This window comes from Euprymna scolopes, chromosome 19, assembly GCF_053919585.1.
Source record: "Euprymna scolopes isolate OS-2025 chromosome 19, ASM5391958v1, whole genome shotgun sequence".
NCBI classification, from domain to species: domain Eukaryota; kingdom Metazoa; phylum Mollusca; class Cephalopoda; order Sepiida; family Sepiolidae; genus Euprymna; species Euprymna scolopes.
The window spans coordinates 23,477,715-23,499,059 of record NC_136500.1 but is presented as its reverse complement, the minus strand read 5'-3'; the positions used below and the strand labels follow the sequence as shown (position 1 = coordinate 23,499,059).

The following is a 21,345-nucleotide window of genomic DNA, read 5'->3' as shown; positions in this document are numbered from 1 at the left end:
GGATTGTCGTCAAAAGTTGAGCTGTTTTGCGCTATGGGTAGCCGCCTGCATTGGACAGCCATGGTCGCCAACGCTGCTAAACGGCAGAGCCGATGATGATCATGATGATGATGATGATGATGATGACGACGATGACGATGGTGACGATGATGACGATGATGATGATGATGATCATCATCATCATCATCATCATCATCATCAAAATAACTCGTTAAACTTACCATCTTTTTAATTTGCATAATCCAACTCCACAGATCATTATATTTATGTAACATTTTTAAATATTATGGACAATTTTATTTAACCGTAATTTTTTGAAATAAAATTACTTTTTTTGTTATGAAGATTCAACAGCATATCTCCATACTAGCGATCGATGTGAACAGAAAAGTGTTTATTTTAAAAGACGAAAGATTAGTACTTTGACTAAATCCAATAGTTTGCCAGTCGCAAAATGTAGTGACACCTCTTCTCTTTCGTATAGCCCCTTTCTCAGAGTGGAAACGATGCTTTGTTCTGTCTGGAAGGTGCTCAAATGTGCTCTAGTTTTTGGTTTTTCCTTGTAAGACATTCAAAGTAAGAACTCGTCTACTTCCACCACGGAAAATCACTTTCCTTTCAAGAGAAAATTCTACAAACAGGGTTTCCAACGAGAGTTTTCCGCTTGATGAACACGTTACTACGGGATGGATTACTTGCTGATTACAACTAAGCTATCTTCGAAGCAAATGCCAATAAAATTGCTGACATAAACAAACTGAAAGGTAATCAAACGCGGTGCATACAACTAATGAACCCGAATTATATGAGAATCGTTCTAAAAGTAAATTCTCTTCTTTTTTTTGGGTTTTTTTTTACTGTACACATAGATTCGAAGAAGTTATCAAAAAACAAATATATAACAAATAAATGTTATCAAAGACAATATAGGTTACTTTTCTACCTAACTGGATATGTTTTTAGTGTTTGTATTTAATGTAGCATTTTTATTCAGCTCGAAAAACATACAGTGGTTACTGATGTATTGGAAAATTTTTAATGGTGCCCGACTCTCTTTGGCATCGTAAGTTTAGGAAAAGGAGTTAAAAAAAATTTTAAATATAAAAAATCCTGTTAAAAACCTACCGAATATATTTAATTTTTTTTTTTTTTTTTTTTTTTAATTCAATTTTCACCCCAAACAAGGCACAGTGCCACTTTGAAGCAGGGGGCTACTATTAGGGAATTAATTAGCGAGGTCATTATGAAGGGAGAAGAGTAGAAAGATGTTTGTTAACATTACACTTGAACTTCTGCATATCATTGCAGTTGGGAAAGCAGAATCCCGGAAGGGAGTTCCAAAGACCCGCAGTTCTGGGGAAGAAACTATTGGAGTAAAAGGCTTTCTTGCACCTAGGGATCTCCACTGTAAAGGGATGAGACTTAGTAGCTTGTCGGGTTTGTCGGGGGTAGTTACGTCGGGGAGGTACAAGTGTTTGCAGTTCGTCAGAACATTCACCATTAAAGTATTTGTAGAACAGGCAGAGGGATGCAACATCTCGTCGATGGGACAGAGGTTGAAGCCCAGATGACAGTTCAGGACCTATCAGGTTTGCGACTCTTTTTTGAACCCTGTCCAGGAGCGAGAGACAAGCAGCAGATGCACCAGCCCAGATGTGACAACAGTACTCCATACATGGGCGAATGGTTGCCTTATAGAGGTATAGGATACTGGCAGGCGTAAGTAGTTTTCTAGCACGGTAGAGGGAGCCAACCTTCCTTGCAGCAGCCTTGGCAATGCTCTCAATGTATCTATTCCAGTTCATATTCCCTGTAAACGTTAGGCCGAGGAGTTTAAAAGAAGTACTTTCAGGCAATGTGTTCTTGGCCATTGCTATTGGTGGTAGAGAAGGTTTCTTGTAGTTATTGAAGGAAACAAGCTTAGTCTTAGCAGCATTGAATGAGACCAACCATTTTTGTCCCCATTCCACTACGGATTGGAGGTCATCCTCTAGTGTTTCTGCCATTTTCTTGGATATGTGTTCATTTGTTTTCCCCTCATATCTGTTATAGAGAGTGGTGTCATCGGCAAATATACCCATCTCCGAAACAATATTATCAGGGAGGTCGTTTATGAATATCAGGAACAATAGAGGTCCAAGGATAGACCCCTGAGGCACTCCCGCATTTATGTCATATTGTTTGGATGTACGTCCGTCGAGGACAACTTTGATTTTTCTATTACTTAAGAAGGATTTAATTACGTTATGAATTCTTCCAGTGATTCCATATGATCTAATTTTCCTTAGAAGACCATCGTGCCATACCCTGTCAAAAGCCTTAGATATATCAAGGGCCACCGCTCTACCCTCCCCTGTTTTATCCAATGAACGGTATATACGTTCAGAAACTACAGTTAAGATATCTGCTGTTGAACGGGCTTGCCTGAATCCATATTGTTTGTCAGTCAAGAGTTTAGCAGCTGTTAGGTGCTGGACTAGGGCTTTATTAACTAAGGACTCAAATATTTTGGCGAAAAGCGGGAGGAGGCTAATGGGGCGATAATTTAGTGGGTCAGTTCTTTCACCAGAATTCTTGAAGACTGGTACCACAGAGGCGGTTTTCCAGCAGTCGGGAAAACAAGATTCGTTAAGGCATTTATTGTAAAGTTTGGACAGAACTGGAGCAACCTCGGCAGAGCATTTTTTTAATAGCACAGCCGGGATGAGATCTGGTCCACATGCTTTAGAGGTGTCTAGGTTTTTTATAATAGCATGTACCTGAGAAGGGGTGATTTTCAAGTCGTCAAGTGTGGCGTCTGTTCGCAGAGGAAAATCAGGGAGTGAGTGGTGTACCGAGTTCAGTGTGGAGTTTGAGGCAAACCGACTGGCAAGCAGATTAGCCTTGTCAGTTGCCGTGCAAGCAACCTCATGATTGTTTGTTAGTGGGGGAATAATTGACTGTCCATTATTAACTACGCTGTTGTAGATTTTCCAAAAATCCCGGGTTCCTAATTTCTGTGCTTCGATGCGCTTTCTGGTGGTTTCAGAGTAATCTGACTTAGCTGTGTCTATCACTCTCTTACAATTATTTCTAGCTTCTATAAACTTCTGTTTATTTGAGCTGGACTTATGTCGGTTGAATCTGCGGAACGCATACTGCCTTTGACAAATGGCAGCTGCACAAGCAGAAGTAAACCATTGGGGGGAGTGGGGCTTGCTATAGTATTTCCGTGCGGGAACATGTGCTTCAATAGCAGTTTTGAACCATTCAGTTGTCTCATTTGCACACTGTTCCGCTGGAAGAGTAAAGATATTTTGCCATGGGGCATCTCTGATGAGCTCCCTGATGGCTTCCCAATCAGCCTTTTTGTAATACCTCGTTGTTTTGAGTAGTGGGTCTTCAGTTTTAGGGCGAGAATTTAGGCTGATTTCTACCATTATCACAGCGTGATCAGCATTCCCGAGTGGGCTATGGGCATTTGTTGTACAGTCATTGGGAACTGTTGTCAGAAAGAGATCTAGAAGTGAGGCATGTTGATCGTGCTGGTCTGGGAAACGTGTCGGAAATGTAACCATCTGAGATAGGGAATGAGATATAGAGAAGCTATATGTGGCGCTACCAGCTACGTCTGTGTGATTTGAGAATCCTAGCCAGTTACTGTGGTGGACATTGAAGTCACCAAATACATGTATTTGTGCGCTAGTATCGAGGGAGAGTGCTATATCTATGCTGTCTGAGACTTTGTTTATTAGGGTACAGTCTTGGTTTGAGGGAGAGCGGTAGAGAAAATATAAGTAGCTAATATTGTGTTGCATATTTAGTCTGAAGCACATAAAGGCCTGGCCCTCTGATTCTAGTTTTATTTCTCTAGTTAGGGGGAGGGTGTTTCGAATATAGACTCCAAGTCCATGCATATGTCTGTCCGAGTCCTTACGGTAGAGTGGGAGATAACCAGGCATGTTAAAGTGGTTAGAGGGTATGGAGGAGTGAAGGTTAGTTTCACTTAATGCTAAGATATCCGGGGTGTTTACAAGGAGAAATGACTCAACATCATCTAAGTTAGTTCTAAGCCCGCGGATATTAGTAAATGCAAGCCTCAAGGGAGGAGGCAGGTTGGTTTTCTTTGAGTTTGGTCCTGGTTTAAACGTAACTTTTGCTTGAGCTGTCATTTCATTTTATTTTATTTAAAAGTTTCAGTTAGGGTGGATGAGTGAGGGGATGCTGGACAAGTAGTTGTGCAGAATACCAGACATGCAATACAAGTAGACCATCAGCTGTCCTCACCCACAGGATTGTGGCCTCAGGAAAGCCCACCGGGGATGAGTGCAGGGTCCCTTTCCATGCGCGACATGGCACTACAAACATCCCGATATTTTACAACTGTTGATGGAGCAGCCGCTCTAAGCGCTACCGAAGAGTTAGGGCTCCTGTACTATCAGTCGGAAACAGCAGCCAGGAACTGTCAATCCGGTACCCTCAATCCATTAGGCAAAGCCAGCCCAGTCCAACTGCACTGACATATATGGCACTGAAGCACCCCACTGTGTCCAGTTTAGGGGGATGGGATGTGGCAGGAGTGGGGAAAAGCGGCGTTCATTACCCTAGTCAGGAAACAAGGTCAACCACTGGGTGATTCAAGCGAGTCCCTGTGATAGTACCTCTACGCCTGGCCAATAGGCAAAGAAGGAGTATGAAAGCCGAGCGATAGACAGAGTCTATCTCCTCCTTAAGCAGTTTAGGTTTGCCAACCGGTGATTTGTTTGAGTCACCAGCTCTAGGAAGGTTGTCGTCCAGGACTGAAGAGACCTCCCTCCCCTAGGTTTAGTTTCAGAGTTTTCCTTCTCCTAGACGGATGGCCTGGGAAGACCTACGGGTCCATCAGCTCCGAGGGGGTTCGCCCCGCGCCTGGGTCCTAATCCAGGTATTTGTGCGACCCCGCATGGGTAGTTAATATTTATTGGTTATTTAGGTTAATATCTCCTGGAAAATCGGGCATTTAGGTTAGCTTCTACAGAAGATTTTCACTCCTCAAGTGTGGTTTAAAAGGGGCATTATTATGCTGTCCATTTTCATTTATACTGAGAGAGGGCATACGTAAAAATTCATGCAGTGGAAGCAGTTAAATTTGCTACAGTATTGGATCGAGAGAGTCGAGTTGATGTATGGTTAGATATAGTTTTGTAAGTTTAGCAATGTATGGTTAGATATGGTTTAGTAGGTTATATGTCAGCATATGTCACGGTAACATATATTGAGCGAGTTTCTAACAGTATTTTGTCTAGTTTTTTTTTTTAAAGTCCTTTTCCAAACCTTACCGCGTCATAGAAAGAGAGTCGGGCGCCATTTTAAATTTTCCAATACATCGGTAAACGCTGTATGTTTTTCGAGCTGAATCCAGTTAGGGAGAAAAAGTAACTTATCTTGCCTTTGATAACATTTATTTGTTATATATTTGTTTGTTTTGACACTTTTTCGAATCCATGTGTACAGTAATACAAACCCTTTTTTCACCTCAAAAAGTTGAAGCGCTACAAAAACGCGAGTGGAACTATTAGAACAAGCAACCTTTTAAACTCCGGAAGTTATTTGTCCAAATAGTCTCCACCATTTTCAATGCACTTTTTCCAGGAATTCAATGGTGCATTTTTCCTTCTGACGCACGTCCATGACAGTGTTTGTTTTCTTAAAGTTTCACACGTGTCAGTATCTATAGCAGAGAGATGAATTCAGGTCATGAATGCATAAGTTCCGTCATCATAACAATGCAATTTGAAATCCACCCTCGGGCAGAATAAAAAATAGAAGATATAACTTTTGGGATGCTCCTCGTATAACATATATACAAACAAACAAAAAAGTATTGTTCGTTATAAAGTGGAAGATAATGTAAGCCGTTTAAACTCTTCTTACTTACCCCAGTATATTCTGAAAGGTAATGCCCAGGCATACTTTTCCAATTCTTCATAATTTGGAACTTTGACCAAAAACCAGTCAGACGGTTCACTGGCCATTTCTTTCTCGACCTTCATATCGACCTTTCCAATGGCAACAACGAATACCTTCACGTCGTCCCGCTTCAACAATCCCGCCTCTTTTGCTGTGTACAAGATCTTGTTAGGTTTACCATTTGTGATGGCTATGACAATATTTGTCACGCCTTTTCTTGCTCCGAACTGCTCAGTGAAAGAAAACTTTCGAACAAAGGTCAGTGCGTTGCCTGTATTTTCTTGTCCTTTCACATAAGGGATGTCGTCGATGGCTTTCAAAACTTGTCTAAGGTTTCTGTAAGTGTTCAAGTTGAAGTTATCTTTCACCAGAGTGCTGTAAGTGACAGCGCCAACTCGTACGTGGGTTGGTGCCACATGGAAAAATTTGACAATGGATTTGATAAAATCTTTCACTTTTCTGAAGTCATCTTTACCAAGATAGCTGGATGTATCAATTACGAACATCATGTTTAGACGTGCAGTATTGTAACCTAAAATAAAAATTTAAAAAAAAAACATACCATTATCTTCAATTTGATATAGAAAAATCCAGAAATACGTACATACATATGACAAGATTAAAAATAAATGTGGTTTACATTTTTATGAAAATCGCTTCAGAAAAGGCTAGAAGCCATTTGATGTAAGGATCTAAAAATAATACGACTTCAAGATCAAAAACTAGCTAAAAATCAACGATGAATGTTAGATGGTGGTATAATGAATATGAATATATCCGGATTCCCCTCCATAAAAATATGATTGGCTGGTTTAAGCCATGATTACGGACGGGTATAGCAGACTTATTTCCCACTGTTGTTTCTGGTATACGTTCCTACAACTTGCTGCTACATTCGATATTCAATGTTTTACAGCTCATACACAGAGGGAAATGTCAAAAGATATGCCGAAAACCCAAAGCTTAAGTATATTACCAACGATGATTATGAGCAACCGTTCATTAACGCGACTTACTAGATTGCATTACTTTGTTAGCATAGCCAAGACCAAGCAGGTAGTTCAAACAAATATATCCCTTTCCGAGATATAAACGTAAAAGACGTAGTAAAATATTATAAAGCTACTGTCATGATTATTGATTTTATCACAGGTTCCACCACTGCATTTTCTCTCAGACTATTCCGATCTAGAAAACAGCAATTTTCCCCCTCTTTGTCAAAAATATCACCCATGAAACATGAGTATAAGAAAACAAAATAAGTTTATGAACGTTGTGGGGGCATACATACCCTTATAACCAATAAGATGGACTTGTCCATTAGGCATATAACCAGCAAGTCTAGATCGCTCAATGAGATCTATCCGCATGTCGTACCGAGACGACTCTCCATGGACTTACTAACATTTTCTGTACCACTAACCCTTGCTTGATATAAATGTTATTATTCTCACCAAGTCGTCGTGTTCCTACTTTCACCTTTTCCGACTCCAATGAACAATTTATGAGGCTGCAATAACAATGAACAATCTATGAACTACAATGAACAATCTATGAGGCTGCCTAAAGCAAATCTAAGCAAATCTCTACTCTCTGTCATATCCTTTGCAGTTTCATGGCTTATCCATTGATCCAGTGTGTTAATATATTTTCCGTGGCGTTACACATTAACAACCTTGATGTCTAATCACAGACAAGCAAACATCGCAGCATTGCCTGGCACACATGCTCCCAATTCTGAATCCCTGCTTACCATTTTTATTAATCTATTCTATATAATAATGTTCTAAGGCATTTCATGTTCATACGCATGTTGCCTTGTTTAATTTATGTATAATTTTCTAGCTTGTACTTTTGAAATGCTTGCTAAAATCATGTATACACCTTACAATTCTTTTGCGATTGTTCTCAAAATCAATAGGGAGACGAATTTATCAACATAAGTTTTATTTACAATTAAGTTTTTGCCTATCGACAAAGAGACGTTTAGTCGGAGGGGTTATTTTGTGTGTGGTACGATGGCTGAGAAAATGTCAATCACCCTCGACAGCTGTTGGTCTTCTGTCTGTCTGTCTCTCTCACTCTCTCTCTCTCTTTCTCTCTCTCTATCTCTCACTCTCTCTCTCTCTCTCTCTCTATCTATCTATCTATTTCAGTTGTTTATGTTCTGTCTTACATAGACATAGCTCAGATTCCTTGAGTGTAAATATTTAGATATTACATTACAGTTCTGCATTTTTTAGATGAGGATTGATTGTTTGTATTACTTGTATTGATCGGACTATTGTTCTCATCTTGAGTATTATTTGTGCAACGTTTAGGTCAGCGTAGGCCCCGACCTTCATCAGGTATCTTGGAAAGGAAAGGAAAAAAAGTTAATCGTAATAAAGTTTGACTGGATTATCTCTCTTTCACCATTAAAATTTTAATGAGGGGTTGTACAATTTTTGTTTTTCTTTATAATTAGAGGTTCCCATGTACTGCTGACATCTATGCTAGCTTGATAGGGATGCAAGATGGAAAGTTAGACGACTTAAAGAAGTGTCATATATGCTAAAAACAAATATTAAGCAGACCAAGCATGTATATGAGAACAATAGTCCAATCAAAACAATTAATAGATGATATTAGATTCTTCTTTTTATTTGGCATTGCACGATTCATAATCTCCAAACCTGGAATGTAAACATTTCCTTGTTCTCGGTGACAATTACAATTCCGGTCATATTACGAGATACAAAAATGTAGATCAAAAATCCATTCGGAATGTGCATGTGTGCCCACCTCTGCTTTCATTGGTGTTGCCACGACTCCATATCCAACGCGTACGTAATCACCTTTCAGAGAGATTTAAAAAATGAGATCGTTCGATCTCATTGATTGGTATTGATTACTATTGATTTGCTTACATTGTGCACCTTTTTGATTGGAGATTAACATGATGTCGCTATGGCATAAAAATTCCACTTTACCAATTTGATAATTATTCACAAATCAAAACATCTTCCCAGCAATGTCAATAATAAAACCAAATAAAATCGGTTATAGTCAAGATTGTCTGCTCCTTTTGACTTCCGGTTTCTGCTCTGTAGATGGTAACAAACAAGATATGGTTTCTTCTGATTAATGGTCATCTTCTTCTCATCCAATACGAAATGGGGGTGGACTTTTCCATGTTAAAAGTGATTTTCTTGTCCGCTTGACAATGTCTAATGATCCAGCCACCAATGGACACCAGAAACCAGAAGTATAAAGAGCAGACAATTTTGACTATAACCGATCTTACTTATTATTGTAAGATCTCATCCATCAAATAAAGATTTTTGGCATCCTTTTGTCTCTTTATACCACTAACTTTTAAAATTACACCCACATCCGTAATTCCCAAAAATAAAAATCACATAGTCACTGCTCTTATCATAAGTTCCAGCCATGTATTGTCTCCCAATACTATTCACAACAACATATGCAAACATTTTTTTTTTATTATAAACCATTATTTATAAATCAAACTAATAAGAAAATCGAAGAAAAATTTGATATATATTAAATTTTTCTTCGATTTGCTTATTAGTTTGTTTAAGCTGTGGATGGAACACCCTACTTGATGCCAGATATTTACCAGTTATCTAATATATTCTAACCAAGAGATCTTTTTAAAATTCTAACCGTCTCTTTAATTACAATTGTTTGAATCTCTCTTGCACTTGATTCACCGAGTATATCTCCCAGGTAGTTATTTAAATTCCTTTTCATGAATCCAGTTGCTGCTATAATTACTAGTATGATAGAAATCTTCTTAAGATTCTAATTTCTTTTCATGTCGTACATAAGACCTTAGTATTTCGTTATCTTTTATCTCTTCGTTCTGTTTAACTTGGCATCATTGGGGACACTGACTTCTACTAAGGTTGCTTCTTTCTCCATTCTTATCCCATATCACTATAACAGTTTTAATTGCTGCGTTTTCTAAGAAGTGTAGCTGTAGGAATGATATAATCGTAGTGGATGGTGTTTGACTTATTTTTCAACACTTCTTTGGGGCATACGTTGCCAGGACTTGCTGCTACATTCAATATTAAACTATTTACAGAGTGTCCAGTGAAGATATTTGCACACTCCATTTTGTCAGAAGATTACAGCTGGGTGTCAGGTGGCTCAGATTTTCTACTTCTGCGCTTGTTGTCATTACTGAAACCACTTATCTTTTTAAAACAATTTGTTAACTATGTTTATGTTGCGTAAAACTATTCTTGCTGACATAATGAGATTTTAATTTGAATATCTAATTCCATGGTTCAATGAGGGGGAAGAAGCTACCAGGCATGTGTATGCAGTTTAATGATGTATTGAAGTGAAACCTGGCCAATGAAAATCGAAGATATGTGTTGCATGGCGAGAAATAATGTGAAAATGATACGATTGATGCATAATATGCATCTTAAAGACACACTGAAATCTGATGACCTTAGAGGAAGATTAAATTTGGACAATACAGGAAGATGTGTGCATAATAGGATCCTTGGCCATATTAAAGAGAAAAAAGTCATTGAGTTAGTAGATGTAGAACAGTTGGCGTAGTAGGTTCAGTTAATAGATGACCAAGGACAACACAGGAAGAAAGAGAGATAAATAAGCACTTGTTTAAGGCTAGGTTAGTTCAGAAATGAATTTCTACAGGCTGTCGAACACATGCAAGCATTTATATTATCTGTTCTCATCTTTTCACAACGTTTCGGTCGATGTAACGTCCGACCTTCTTCAGGTGTATACTTGTCGAACTCGGGAATGTTTCTGTTGAGCTCAGGAATTTCAAATGAAACCTTGTCTGCAAGAACCCATAGTGAAATAAAGTACCTGGAAAAATCAATTGTAAAAAATGATATTCTCCTGAAGGTTAAAGGTTCAATGCTCAGTATGGGTGACCAAAAATACAATTGCGAATTACTTATTACCTTTATCCAGTCATGGCTGAGGGAACAAGAGCATGCTACCCCATGAAGTAAATAAAGGGTTCCGCTCGAAATTCCGTCCAAATTCCTGACTTCGACAGAAACATTTCCAAGTTCAACAAGATACACCTGAAGAAGGTCAGCGGTTACATCGACCAGAACGTTGTGAAAATTACACTCAAGATCAGAACAGTAGTCTGATGAATCTAAATAATACAAATAGCCAATCCTCATCTAAAAAATTCAGAAACGGCATGTAAGCATGTACAACAGACATTAAACCCAATTTGATTATAAAATAAATGGATGAGAGCCCATCAGAAGATGTAGAACATTGTCTTAATGATGTATTGAAGTGAAACCTGGCCAATGAAAACTGAAGATATGTGTTGCATGGCGAGAAATAATATGAAAATGATACCATTGAGAGTCAGTTGGCAGGAGAGTAGAAAATGAACCTTACTTTGTTTTTTATTTTTCACATTCCATGAACAATGTTTCTCACAAAGAGGGCCGGTTTGCTGTTTTCTAACTTAGAATCCATCGTTCTTTCTCTCAAATTCATAAGAAATATTTCGTTATATTAAGGAGAGTAGAAATTAAAAACTTAGATCTACTTTCAGCAACTTCGAAACCCTCACTTTTCTTTATTTTATCCTTTAGTCCTCACGTTCCATTCCTGAGAAAAAAGGAGGAAGAATTACTGTTTTCTGGTTTGGAATCTATTCATGTAACACATATTGTTGGCTTGTCTTTAACCCTGAGATAATATTTGTTTAGTTCTTTACACCAAGCGGCTTACTGCCTTGTCCGGGGCGATTTTTATATAAAAAACGAAGGGACGTAGAAAACATGGAAGGAAGTAGTAAGGATGAAATCGAGTAAAAGCACGATAAATAAAGACCTAGGCAGAGATAGGATAGTTTTTGAATCAATTTCTAAAATCCGTCAACACAGGCCAGCTTATAAAACAGGCGTGAAGCGGAATTTGATGAGGATGTATTTTCGAAAAAATAACCATCTACACAAGCAATTTATTTTACATTATCTCAAATTTTTGTGCACATCTGCAATCTGTTGCTTAATGTAGTAAAACGATAAAAAAAAATTATGCAAACCTTTTAGACTCCATTTCTCCTCAGCTGTAAATCAGAAAAATAAAATTTATTAAAATAAACCTTCACTTCATGAATTATCACAAATTGGTTAACATCAACAACAATGAAAGATATTATTAACACGCGTCCATTCAGTGTGCGCGTTTAATGCTGAAAACGACAGACTAATTAGAATGCGATTTCCCACTTAAGTATGGCAGATCAAACAAAACGCTGTTTAAGATTTAAGCATGGCAAACCAACAAACCCACGCATGAGATTTAAGCATGACAAACCAACAAACCCACGCGTGACATTTTAGCATGAAAAACCAGCAAACGCCGCTTCGAATCGAACCATAGTACACAGACCAGAATGCTATTTCAAAGTTAAGCGCCACAATTTACAAAAATGCTATTTAAAAGTGTATGGACCGATTGAATAAATACAGTCTCTTATACATATCCATTAGGTAAATCTGAGACAAAGTGCATCTATTCAATGTGTCCGAGTAACAGTGACAATAGTATATAGCTATAAAATTGAGGGAGGTTTTTTCTCGCTCTGACATTATTATTAAAAGCCTACTTTTCCTATTGGTACTTATTTGCTTCCCCACTAGAAGAATATGTGACACACGGTCGGTTTAGATGTGGAGGAAAATCAGCTCCTCAAAAAGGGGAGCTCTGAATGTAACTAAAAATTAGAATTTCCTTAGTATAGAAGGGTTTCCCCTACATAGACTAAGGACAAATTAACTTGAGTGTAACAGATGCCACACTCTCATCTTAGCCCGAAGCTACGTGAGTGACTACATGAAGGTAAACTAATTTGCATAGTCCTTTGAAAAATGAGCCTTAATTAATTATTTATTTTTGATGGTTTCTTAAATGATTGTTTTCATTTCACTATTATGCTAAATTCTATTTATGCATAGTTTTTACATTCTGAATAATTGTTTAGAATTTAAGATTATAACTTTCTAGCACACGGAAATATATATATATATATGCATATATATATATGCATATATATATACATACACACATATATACACATATATACACATATATATATACACACATATATATACACTCATGTATATACACACATATATATACACACATATATATACACACATGTATATATATATATATATATATATATATATATATATATATATATATATATATATATATATATATAACATAATGTTTGAAATTGTCTTAATGGTCACCAAACAATTGTAACGGATATGAAAAAACACAATATGATGCTATCATTTTTTATTTTTATTGCCTTGATTTTTGTGAAAATATTATTTGCATGTTCGATTATAAAAACTGATAATCATGAAACTTAATAATCAAGTCAATTAATTTGAACTTTAATTTTTATTAGTATATGAACATTGCTGAATTTTAATATATTAACATTTTCGGTTAAAAATATTAATAAGGTATATATGTATATATAACCTTATCTGTGTGTGTGCAAAAGTCCCTACCAAACTCCTCTCTGAATATTTGGTTTACTCGGTTGAAATTTGATATATAGTGTATTTGGACCAGTAGCACACTTATGATTTGCTTTTAAGCTGAAAAAAATTGCTGTTATGGGTCAAAATTGAAAATATAACAGTTAAATTTGGTAGAATAAGTCAACTAAATATGTTTATATGCACAAATCTACATTCATATGTTAAACAACGTTAGTGTTGAACTATTTATATGCGTATAGGCGTGGCTCAGTGGCTAAAGAATGAGTCTGGAGAGTTGTATGTTTTGGTTTCGATTCTAGGCGATGGCACCCGTCATGTTTTTCTTTTTTTACCTTTGATATCATTACTATATATTTATAATTATTGATAGGGAATTGACTCTGTAATAATAAATACGTAATCTGAATTAATTAAAATATCATATTTAAGCGTATCTTATGACCGGGCAAGACCGGGCGGCCTGCAAGTACTATAAATAACTAAAGTGGAACTGAACAACAAAAATTCAATTTCTAACTTTCCCACTTAAAACTTTAAAATGACAAACCCAAAATGCCAGTTCAAATTTTGATGTGAGAGACTAATGGAAATGCTATTTAACACTTAAGCGTGACAAACCAAAGAAAATTCTATTTTAAACTTAAGCATTGCAGACTAACGAAAATGCTATTTCAAATATTAGTGTGATAGTCCAGTGAAAGAGCAATTTAAGTTTAAGCATGACAAACCAACAAAAAAATGCTATTACAAACTTAATTGACACAGACTAATGAAAAAACTATTTAAAAATTAAGCATGACAGACCAAAGGACATATAGGTCTTTCTATAGAGAAATGTAAATACATTTAAAATCATATTTCAAATTTAAATGCAATATGCCTATGAAAATACTATTTCAGCCCAATCCATGACAGACTAACGGAAATGTTGGATCCATCTTCTGATGCAGTTCTGTGACAATATCTGGGGAGACACTGTTCAGAGCCATTGCCTCAACAGAATTCAAAATCGACTCTGAAAACTAGTGGGGGTATGATATCTTACAGCTTTTTCCTCACGGAAGAGACATTGCTAGTTTGTCTCACTATCTCGACTGAACTCTAATTTTTTATTCCTCGCCGTAAGACATTCACAGCAAGAACTCATCTTCATACCACAGCAGAGACTTTCCTTTTCCCATGTGCCTAGCATCAGGCTGAATTTCCTGTGTTTCTTTACAAGAGCCTACCATCTGTGGAACACATTACCATGAGACTGCTTCCCTACAGACTACAAAATTTTCAATGTCAACAAATATTTGAAACTTCTCATCAGTATACAGGCGTGTATAATACCTCAGGGAGATGAACGCCCCTAGCCAGCACAGTTCCAAATCACATTTGAGCAAGGTGTAGCATCTGTTCGCTACCCTCTGATATTACTGAGGGTTACTATAAAGGAGGGTGGTGAAGCTCTTCAGCTGTGCTGAAGGCAATCCATCTAGGAGAAGGAAGTGATGAAAGCCCAAAGGCCAGACAGAAAGAGTTTGTAAACATTGTAAATAATATATTCCCCCCTTTTGTTTTTAACAATCTATTTATTTTACTCCCAACACCCGATATGAAGTCTTCCCAATCCCCATTAGGGATCTCCCCGCTTGTTTTCGGTGCCCCGGAAAACAGTAGGCGATCTAACTACTTAGATTAGCTTAGGGAGGGACCTTACTAACAATGCACTAGGCAATTTTATTTTTTGTACATTTTTTCTATATTTCCCACTCCTCAACACGAACTGTTTTTTTTTGCAAATTCAAGAACTTTTTATTTTTTCCAATGAATTGAACTTTTTTCACACACACACACACACACACACACACACACACACACACACACACACACTTTAATTAAAAAAAAAAAATTAAACAAAAAAAATGCGCGCACACACACATACAGAAATTGTATATACATCCTTTTTGCAAAAACGCTGGGGTTTTCATTAGTAAGCTTTGGACTCCAGAGTGAATGAGGTATTGTGGTAAATGTTGCCAGTCAAGAGTAAAGTCGCCACAGACTCCATTTTTACTTTAGTTACAAAGACCCTGCAACACTCCCCTCCCCAGATCTTATAGGGCCTTGTGCCTAAATTTGTTTTGTCTTTTGGAGATTTTACTTTTTTTAATTTTTTAATTTTATATTGGAATTTTTTTAATTGTAATTTTTTCTTTAAACAAAATAAATTAAATATAAAGATCAAAGTGTAGTATCTGTTCTTCAGATGCTGCAAGCAAAAAATATATGTGGGGGCGACCTCATATATAAGACCTTGGTCAATGGAGGGGCAACCCTTCATACGAATTGTCACTATCCAGCTCCTCTACTCCCCGGGGAGTTGGTTCCCATTTCCCCTTCACTCCTTACATTAAAAATCGGCCTTGTGCCTAATTTGCTCGGTGGGGGAGCAAATAAATACCTGTTCTTCAGATGCTGCACTTCCATTTCTTGTTCTCTTTCGGTGGAGAAACAGTCCTTCACGACTGAGACATTTTTTTTTATTTTTGTACCTTTTCTCCACGTTAAAAAACGACCCTGGTGTCTAACTCTGTCCCGTGGGGGAGACATTGTAAATAGGTACACACTCGAGAGTCAAAACAATGAAAAGAATATGCTGTTGTCCCAGCCCTAGTGATAAGGCATTACAAACAGAATCTTATGGAGATAACTGATCACCTTTTCAATAAGATGCATCTATTTAGTTTCTGTTGAACAATGAAAATTGGTTCCTTCAAACTGGAACGCGACCGACTGACTGACGTGCAAAGGTTTACTATAAATCATAATCGTCTTAAAGTTCTTGAAATTATTATTTATAGCTTTTCAGCGTAGAATATTCGATGTATAAATGAATATTTCCAAAAATGGAAACCATTGGTGACGCATTAGAAATTTTATTAAGAATTCCACTTAAGAATTATTAATGTTTAAGCATCGATATTTCTTTGAACTTATGTTATGTATTGCTTTGAAGAGTGACGTATTGAGATAGGCCAGCTTTTAAGAAGAAATACGCTGCCATATACGACGCCAACCATCAAGTGACTTTATTTCACAATGAACAATTTGATTAATATAAATATATGTACACACACACACATATATATATATAAGTGACCTTGTCTGACTGTCGGTCTGTGTGACGGACAGTTTATACCAAACTACTCTGTTAATGTTTGGCCTAAAGACATGAAACTTGATATATATTGGATTTGGACCTGTGAAACAACTTCGATTTGTTTTTTAGCCGGTAAAAATAGCTGCTAAGGGGTAAAAATTGAAAAAAAAATGGAATTTGGAAGGCGGTCCTCGATTAAATGTGTTATTTTCATATATGCGCGGTATATACATTTATATCTTTAACAACGTTATTTTTTTTTTTTTTTTAGCTTTTGAATGTGCATGGGCTTAGATCAGACGATAATGAATAAGGATGGAGATCTATATCTTTTGGTTTCGATTCGAGCTGATGACACCCAAGTTATATTTTATTTCTAACTTTGGAAATCGCTGCTATAATGCAATAATTAATAGAGTATTGTCTCAATAATAATAAATATGAAATCTGCATCAATTAAAGTATCATGTTTAAGTATATTTTACGGGTGGCGTGCTAGCATATATATATACACACACACACACACACACACACATATATATATATATATATATATATATATATATATATATATATATATATATATATATATATATATATATCCTCAGAATAGCGTTTGATGGTAAACTACTAAGGATCCCTTTAAGAACATTCGTACTATTGTTTGTTCATGTAAGTAAAACTATTCAGTTATACAGGAGATTAATCAACTTACTGACAAAATAATGTTCCAAAAAAAAGATTTTTTTTAATATATAGCTTTAAAGGTTTTAAAGAAACTTCCAATACTATATATATATATATATATATATATATATATATATATACGTGCTAGTTATATATATCCGACATTGACGACGGGAATCTTTACGTTCATTTTTGCCTCCTCCTTTTTAATGTCTTCTTGCAATCATGTCATACATAGTCTTCAATATGGCGCCATAATTCATGACGTCATCACTAGAGTGAATTATAACGAGGAAGATATCCGGGAAACAAATGCCAACAATAGAATCATCATCTGAATGAATAGATTTATTCACGCTATATACTTTTACCCTTTGATTACAATAACAACAAAGAGTTCATTTACTAGCAATAAACATTGCGAAATTAAGTTGCACCTTAAATAGTTTCGGTTTATTTATACATTATTGAAATTAAAACCAAAACAATCTCTCTTCCTCCCACATAATAAGTCATGTCCGGCCTTTTTGCTTATGCCGTACTAAAACTTCTCAAATACACTTGTGATGTAAGGCTGTGTAAGGGTAAAATCGCCTGTTCCTTCTTTCATCGGATTTTTTCGATTATCAATTAGCGATACTTATCAAAAACATTACCAATACAATATCTATCTAAGAACACTGCCACATACATAAAATACCTTTGTGTGAAATTCCTATAAAAATTATATAATAGTAGAGATAATATATTATTTAGTTACAATTGTTCGTTATTGTTGGCATCTGTCGAATCTTACTCATCCCGACCAGCCTGTTGCTGAATTGTAGTGTTGTTTCTGATTGTGCAGGCCGATCCTGATGGGCAGGCACAATTGCAGTTGTTACAGATGTAGTGTCTGCTTCTGAGAGCTCCTGTATAAAACTGTGCTCTCTCCCCCTCCTCCACTACTATCCCCACATATTACAATTAATGGATAATGAAATATTGTCTTTTTTGTGCATTATAACAAAAAGTTATTTTTCATAAACAGAGAAAAAAAACTACTTACCATAATATCTATATTTCTGTTCATATTCTAAAAAAAAACAAATAGAAAAAAGTATAGATAAAACATTTGCAATCAAATAATTTATGATTTTAATTGTTACAAAACACCAAAATAGTAGCTGTAAATTAATTATTAATTGATTAAACTCCATAATATTCTGCTAGTTTATTCCTTAGTTAATCTGCGCGTTATGCTTTGAAAAAGCCAAATACAATTTATGAAGACAAAACTGAATAAAAAAAGAAGCCAAATTTGAAAAATTTGGCTTTAAAAAGGCCAACCTGGCAACCACGGATATTATGAAAGTGACCTCCCTGTGATGTAACCTCGTTTTCTAATATCATTATAATAATATATAATCATTGGTATTATATTGTGAGGAAAGAAACTTGTAGTAGTTTCGATTTGTAGTGGTTTTTCACTGAAAAAAGATGTCAGCGACACACTTATGTAAAAAAAGAGAACATTTGAAAGAAACTTTGCCAAGATGTGCTGGACTGAAGGAGTAAATTAAATAAATTGTCTCTTAAAATGTGATTTTATTATTTGTATTGAACTATGTAGCATAAACTTATTTTCTGAGTATTTATTATTACATATTAACTTATCTCATTTGGGTCAGTTCTATATTTAAAATACAATGGACTCTATTTTCATAGAAATGCTAAAAAAAAAACTCATTTTCTGCGTGTTATTGGTTTTTATGTCCAAAAAACTAATTTTTTTCACTATCTCGAAAAATAACAGCTTTATTAATACATATTTGTTGATACATGTATTTCTCATTCCATTGAATTTCCACAGGTTCTGCTAGTTTGTATTATTTTTATTATCATAAAACTTGCTGGTTTAATACAGATTTAACGTTATTATGTGCCTAAGTTGTTTGTTGTGTATCATAATTTTAATAATATACTAGAAAATATGTGACCAAATAAGCTCGAATTATAATGTTTATGAGTTTACAAGCATAAAAAATAAAAAAATATAAACAGAATCGGAAACTAATTTCTTCCTATTTGCTATATCATCTCTCTATTTCTATTTTATAACTAAATAGTATCAGTACATTGGCGATATGTCATTTTTTAAAAATTAGATATTCCAATCTATTTATTGTTTGTTTTATTTTTTAGAACCTAGAGAGAGAGAGAGAGAGAGAGAGAGAGGGAGAGAGGGAGAGAGGGAGATCATATAAAATAAAACTAAGGAGTATCAAACTTGATGCAGTGATAAAGAGTGATGATAATAGAGAGTAACTTAGTAAGACATGAGTAACTTGAGGCATGAATTAAAAATTACGGCTAATTAAAGAATTTAAATGGATTTTTTCAAACTGTTGGATAGATGACGGGCAACGCCGAGAAATATCAGATGTAGGTGGATACACATAATGCCAGAGATCGGGTGATTGCTGAGCAATGACGTTAATCTACATTCTGATTGAAAAGTTGGGAAAATGGAAACAATCGGGCGTCCTATGAGGGGCGTGCAAGAAGTAATTCCCCTGACCCACTTCCCATAGGAGTAGAGCAACGAAACTTGGCACAGTTATTAGTCTTGCTCTACATAAGAACCACCCAGAGTTATGCATTTCCCTCATCGTTTGCTGCAGCTCTGGAGACCGTTTTTGTAGAACACCCCAGGATGGTCCTCCAACCACAACATGACTTCAGAAATCAAGACTGCATCATCTGGGAAACGCTTTCCTTTCAAAAACAACTTCATAGCTGGGAAGAGGTGAAAGTCAGAGGGTGCAAGGTCAGGAGAGTCAGACGATGGGGAAGCATTTCATAACCACACGCCCGTGCTTTGGATCTGGCAAAATGCCAGTTGTGGGCCGGAGCGTTGTCCTGTAGGAGGAGGGTAGCTTTGCTGATCTTGCGCCGCCTCTATATTTTGATAGCTTTCCTTAATTTCCTCAAAAGTGAAGCATAATAGGCTCCTGTAATTGTGGTACCCTTTGCCAGGAAATCTGTCATCACTATTCCGTCCTGGTCCCAGAAGACTGTGAGCATGACCTTGTCAGCAGAGGGATGCACCCTTGCCTTCTTTGGAGGTGGCGAGTCCAAGTACTTCCACTGCATTGACTGGGATTTGGTCATTGGATCATAGTAATGGACCCAGCTTTCATCCTGTGTAATCAGTCTTTTACAAAACTTTCTCATCTTCTTTGCACATCTCCAAATTCATCCTCGAGCACTCGACACGTTCTTGCTTCTGGAATGGTGTGAGCAACCTGGGAATCTAGCAGACACTTTATGCATATGCGAATGGTCATGAATGATAGTTTCCACAGACCCTGTACTAATCTTGACATCTTGGGCTATTTGGCGAATATTAATGCGCCGATCTTCCAAAATGGCAGCCTCAACTTGACAGACAGATGCCTCATCAATGACAGAAGGGGGGTGAACAGGTCTGGAAGCTGTTTCCACAGACTTCCGGACATGTTTGAATTCACGATGCCAGCGTTTTACAAGGTTGTATTATGGGGCATTATTACTATAAGTTTCTTTCATTTCATCAAAAGACTCCTGTTGTGTGCGTCCTTTCAAATACAAAACCGGATCACTGCTCGACATTCAACAGGCTCCATTTCACACCTGACTCAGTTCAAACACCTGTAAAACAGAAACCACAATTAGTTCAGAGATGTAATTTGCCACATAACCCGTAGAGATATAAATAATTGCACATGCAAAATTTCAGCTAGATCAGACAACTGAAAGTAAGTCAGGGGTATTACTTATTGCACGCCCCCTCGTACATTTTAACCTGGATTGAAATTGCTAAAAACGCAAAACAATAGAACAATAGATATTCCTATTTGGAGAATGTCAATATAAAAGCAACAGAGAGAGGGGAGAGAGAGACAGAGAGAGAGAGAGAGAGAGTGGAAGCAAGATATTTTCTGCACCGTCCACATGCAATACACACCTCCATGCCGATGACTCATCACAGGTTTAAAGTCATTTGATGTA

At 36.4% G+C, this 21,345-nt stretch overlaps 1 protein-coding gene across 8 annotated transcripts in view; it reads right to left on the bottom strand.

The window, feature by feature from the left end:
* Positions 1–21,345, bottom strand: part of LOC145303489 (uncharacterized) — a 731,279-nt gene that overhangs the window by 134,900 nt on the left and 575,034 nt on the right. For all 8 annotated transcript variants that reach the window (XM_080144908.1, XM_080144909.1, XM_080144911.1 and 5 more), the window contains 3 exons: positions 18,362–18,388; positions 11,999–12,022; positions 5,897–6,460 (listed from right to left, as the gene is read on the bottom strand). In XM_080144908.1, coding sequence (XP_080001034.1) covers positions 5,897–6,460; positions 11,999–12,022; positions 18,362–18,388 — 615 coding nt within the window. The remainder of the gene's footprint in view (positions 1–5,896; positions 6,461–11,998; positions 12,023–18,361; positions 18,389–21,345) is intronic.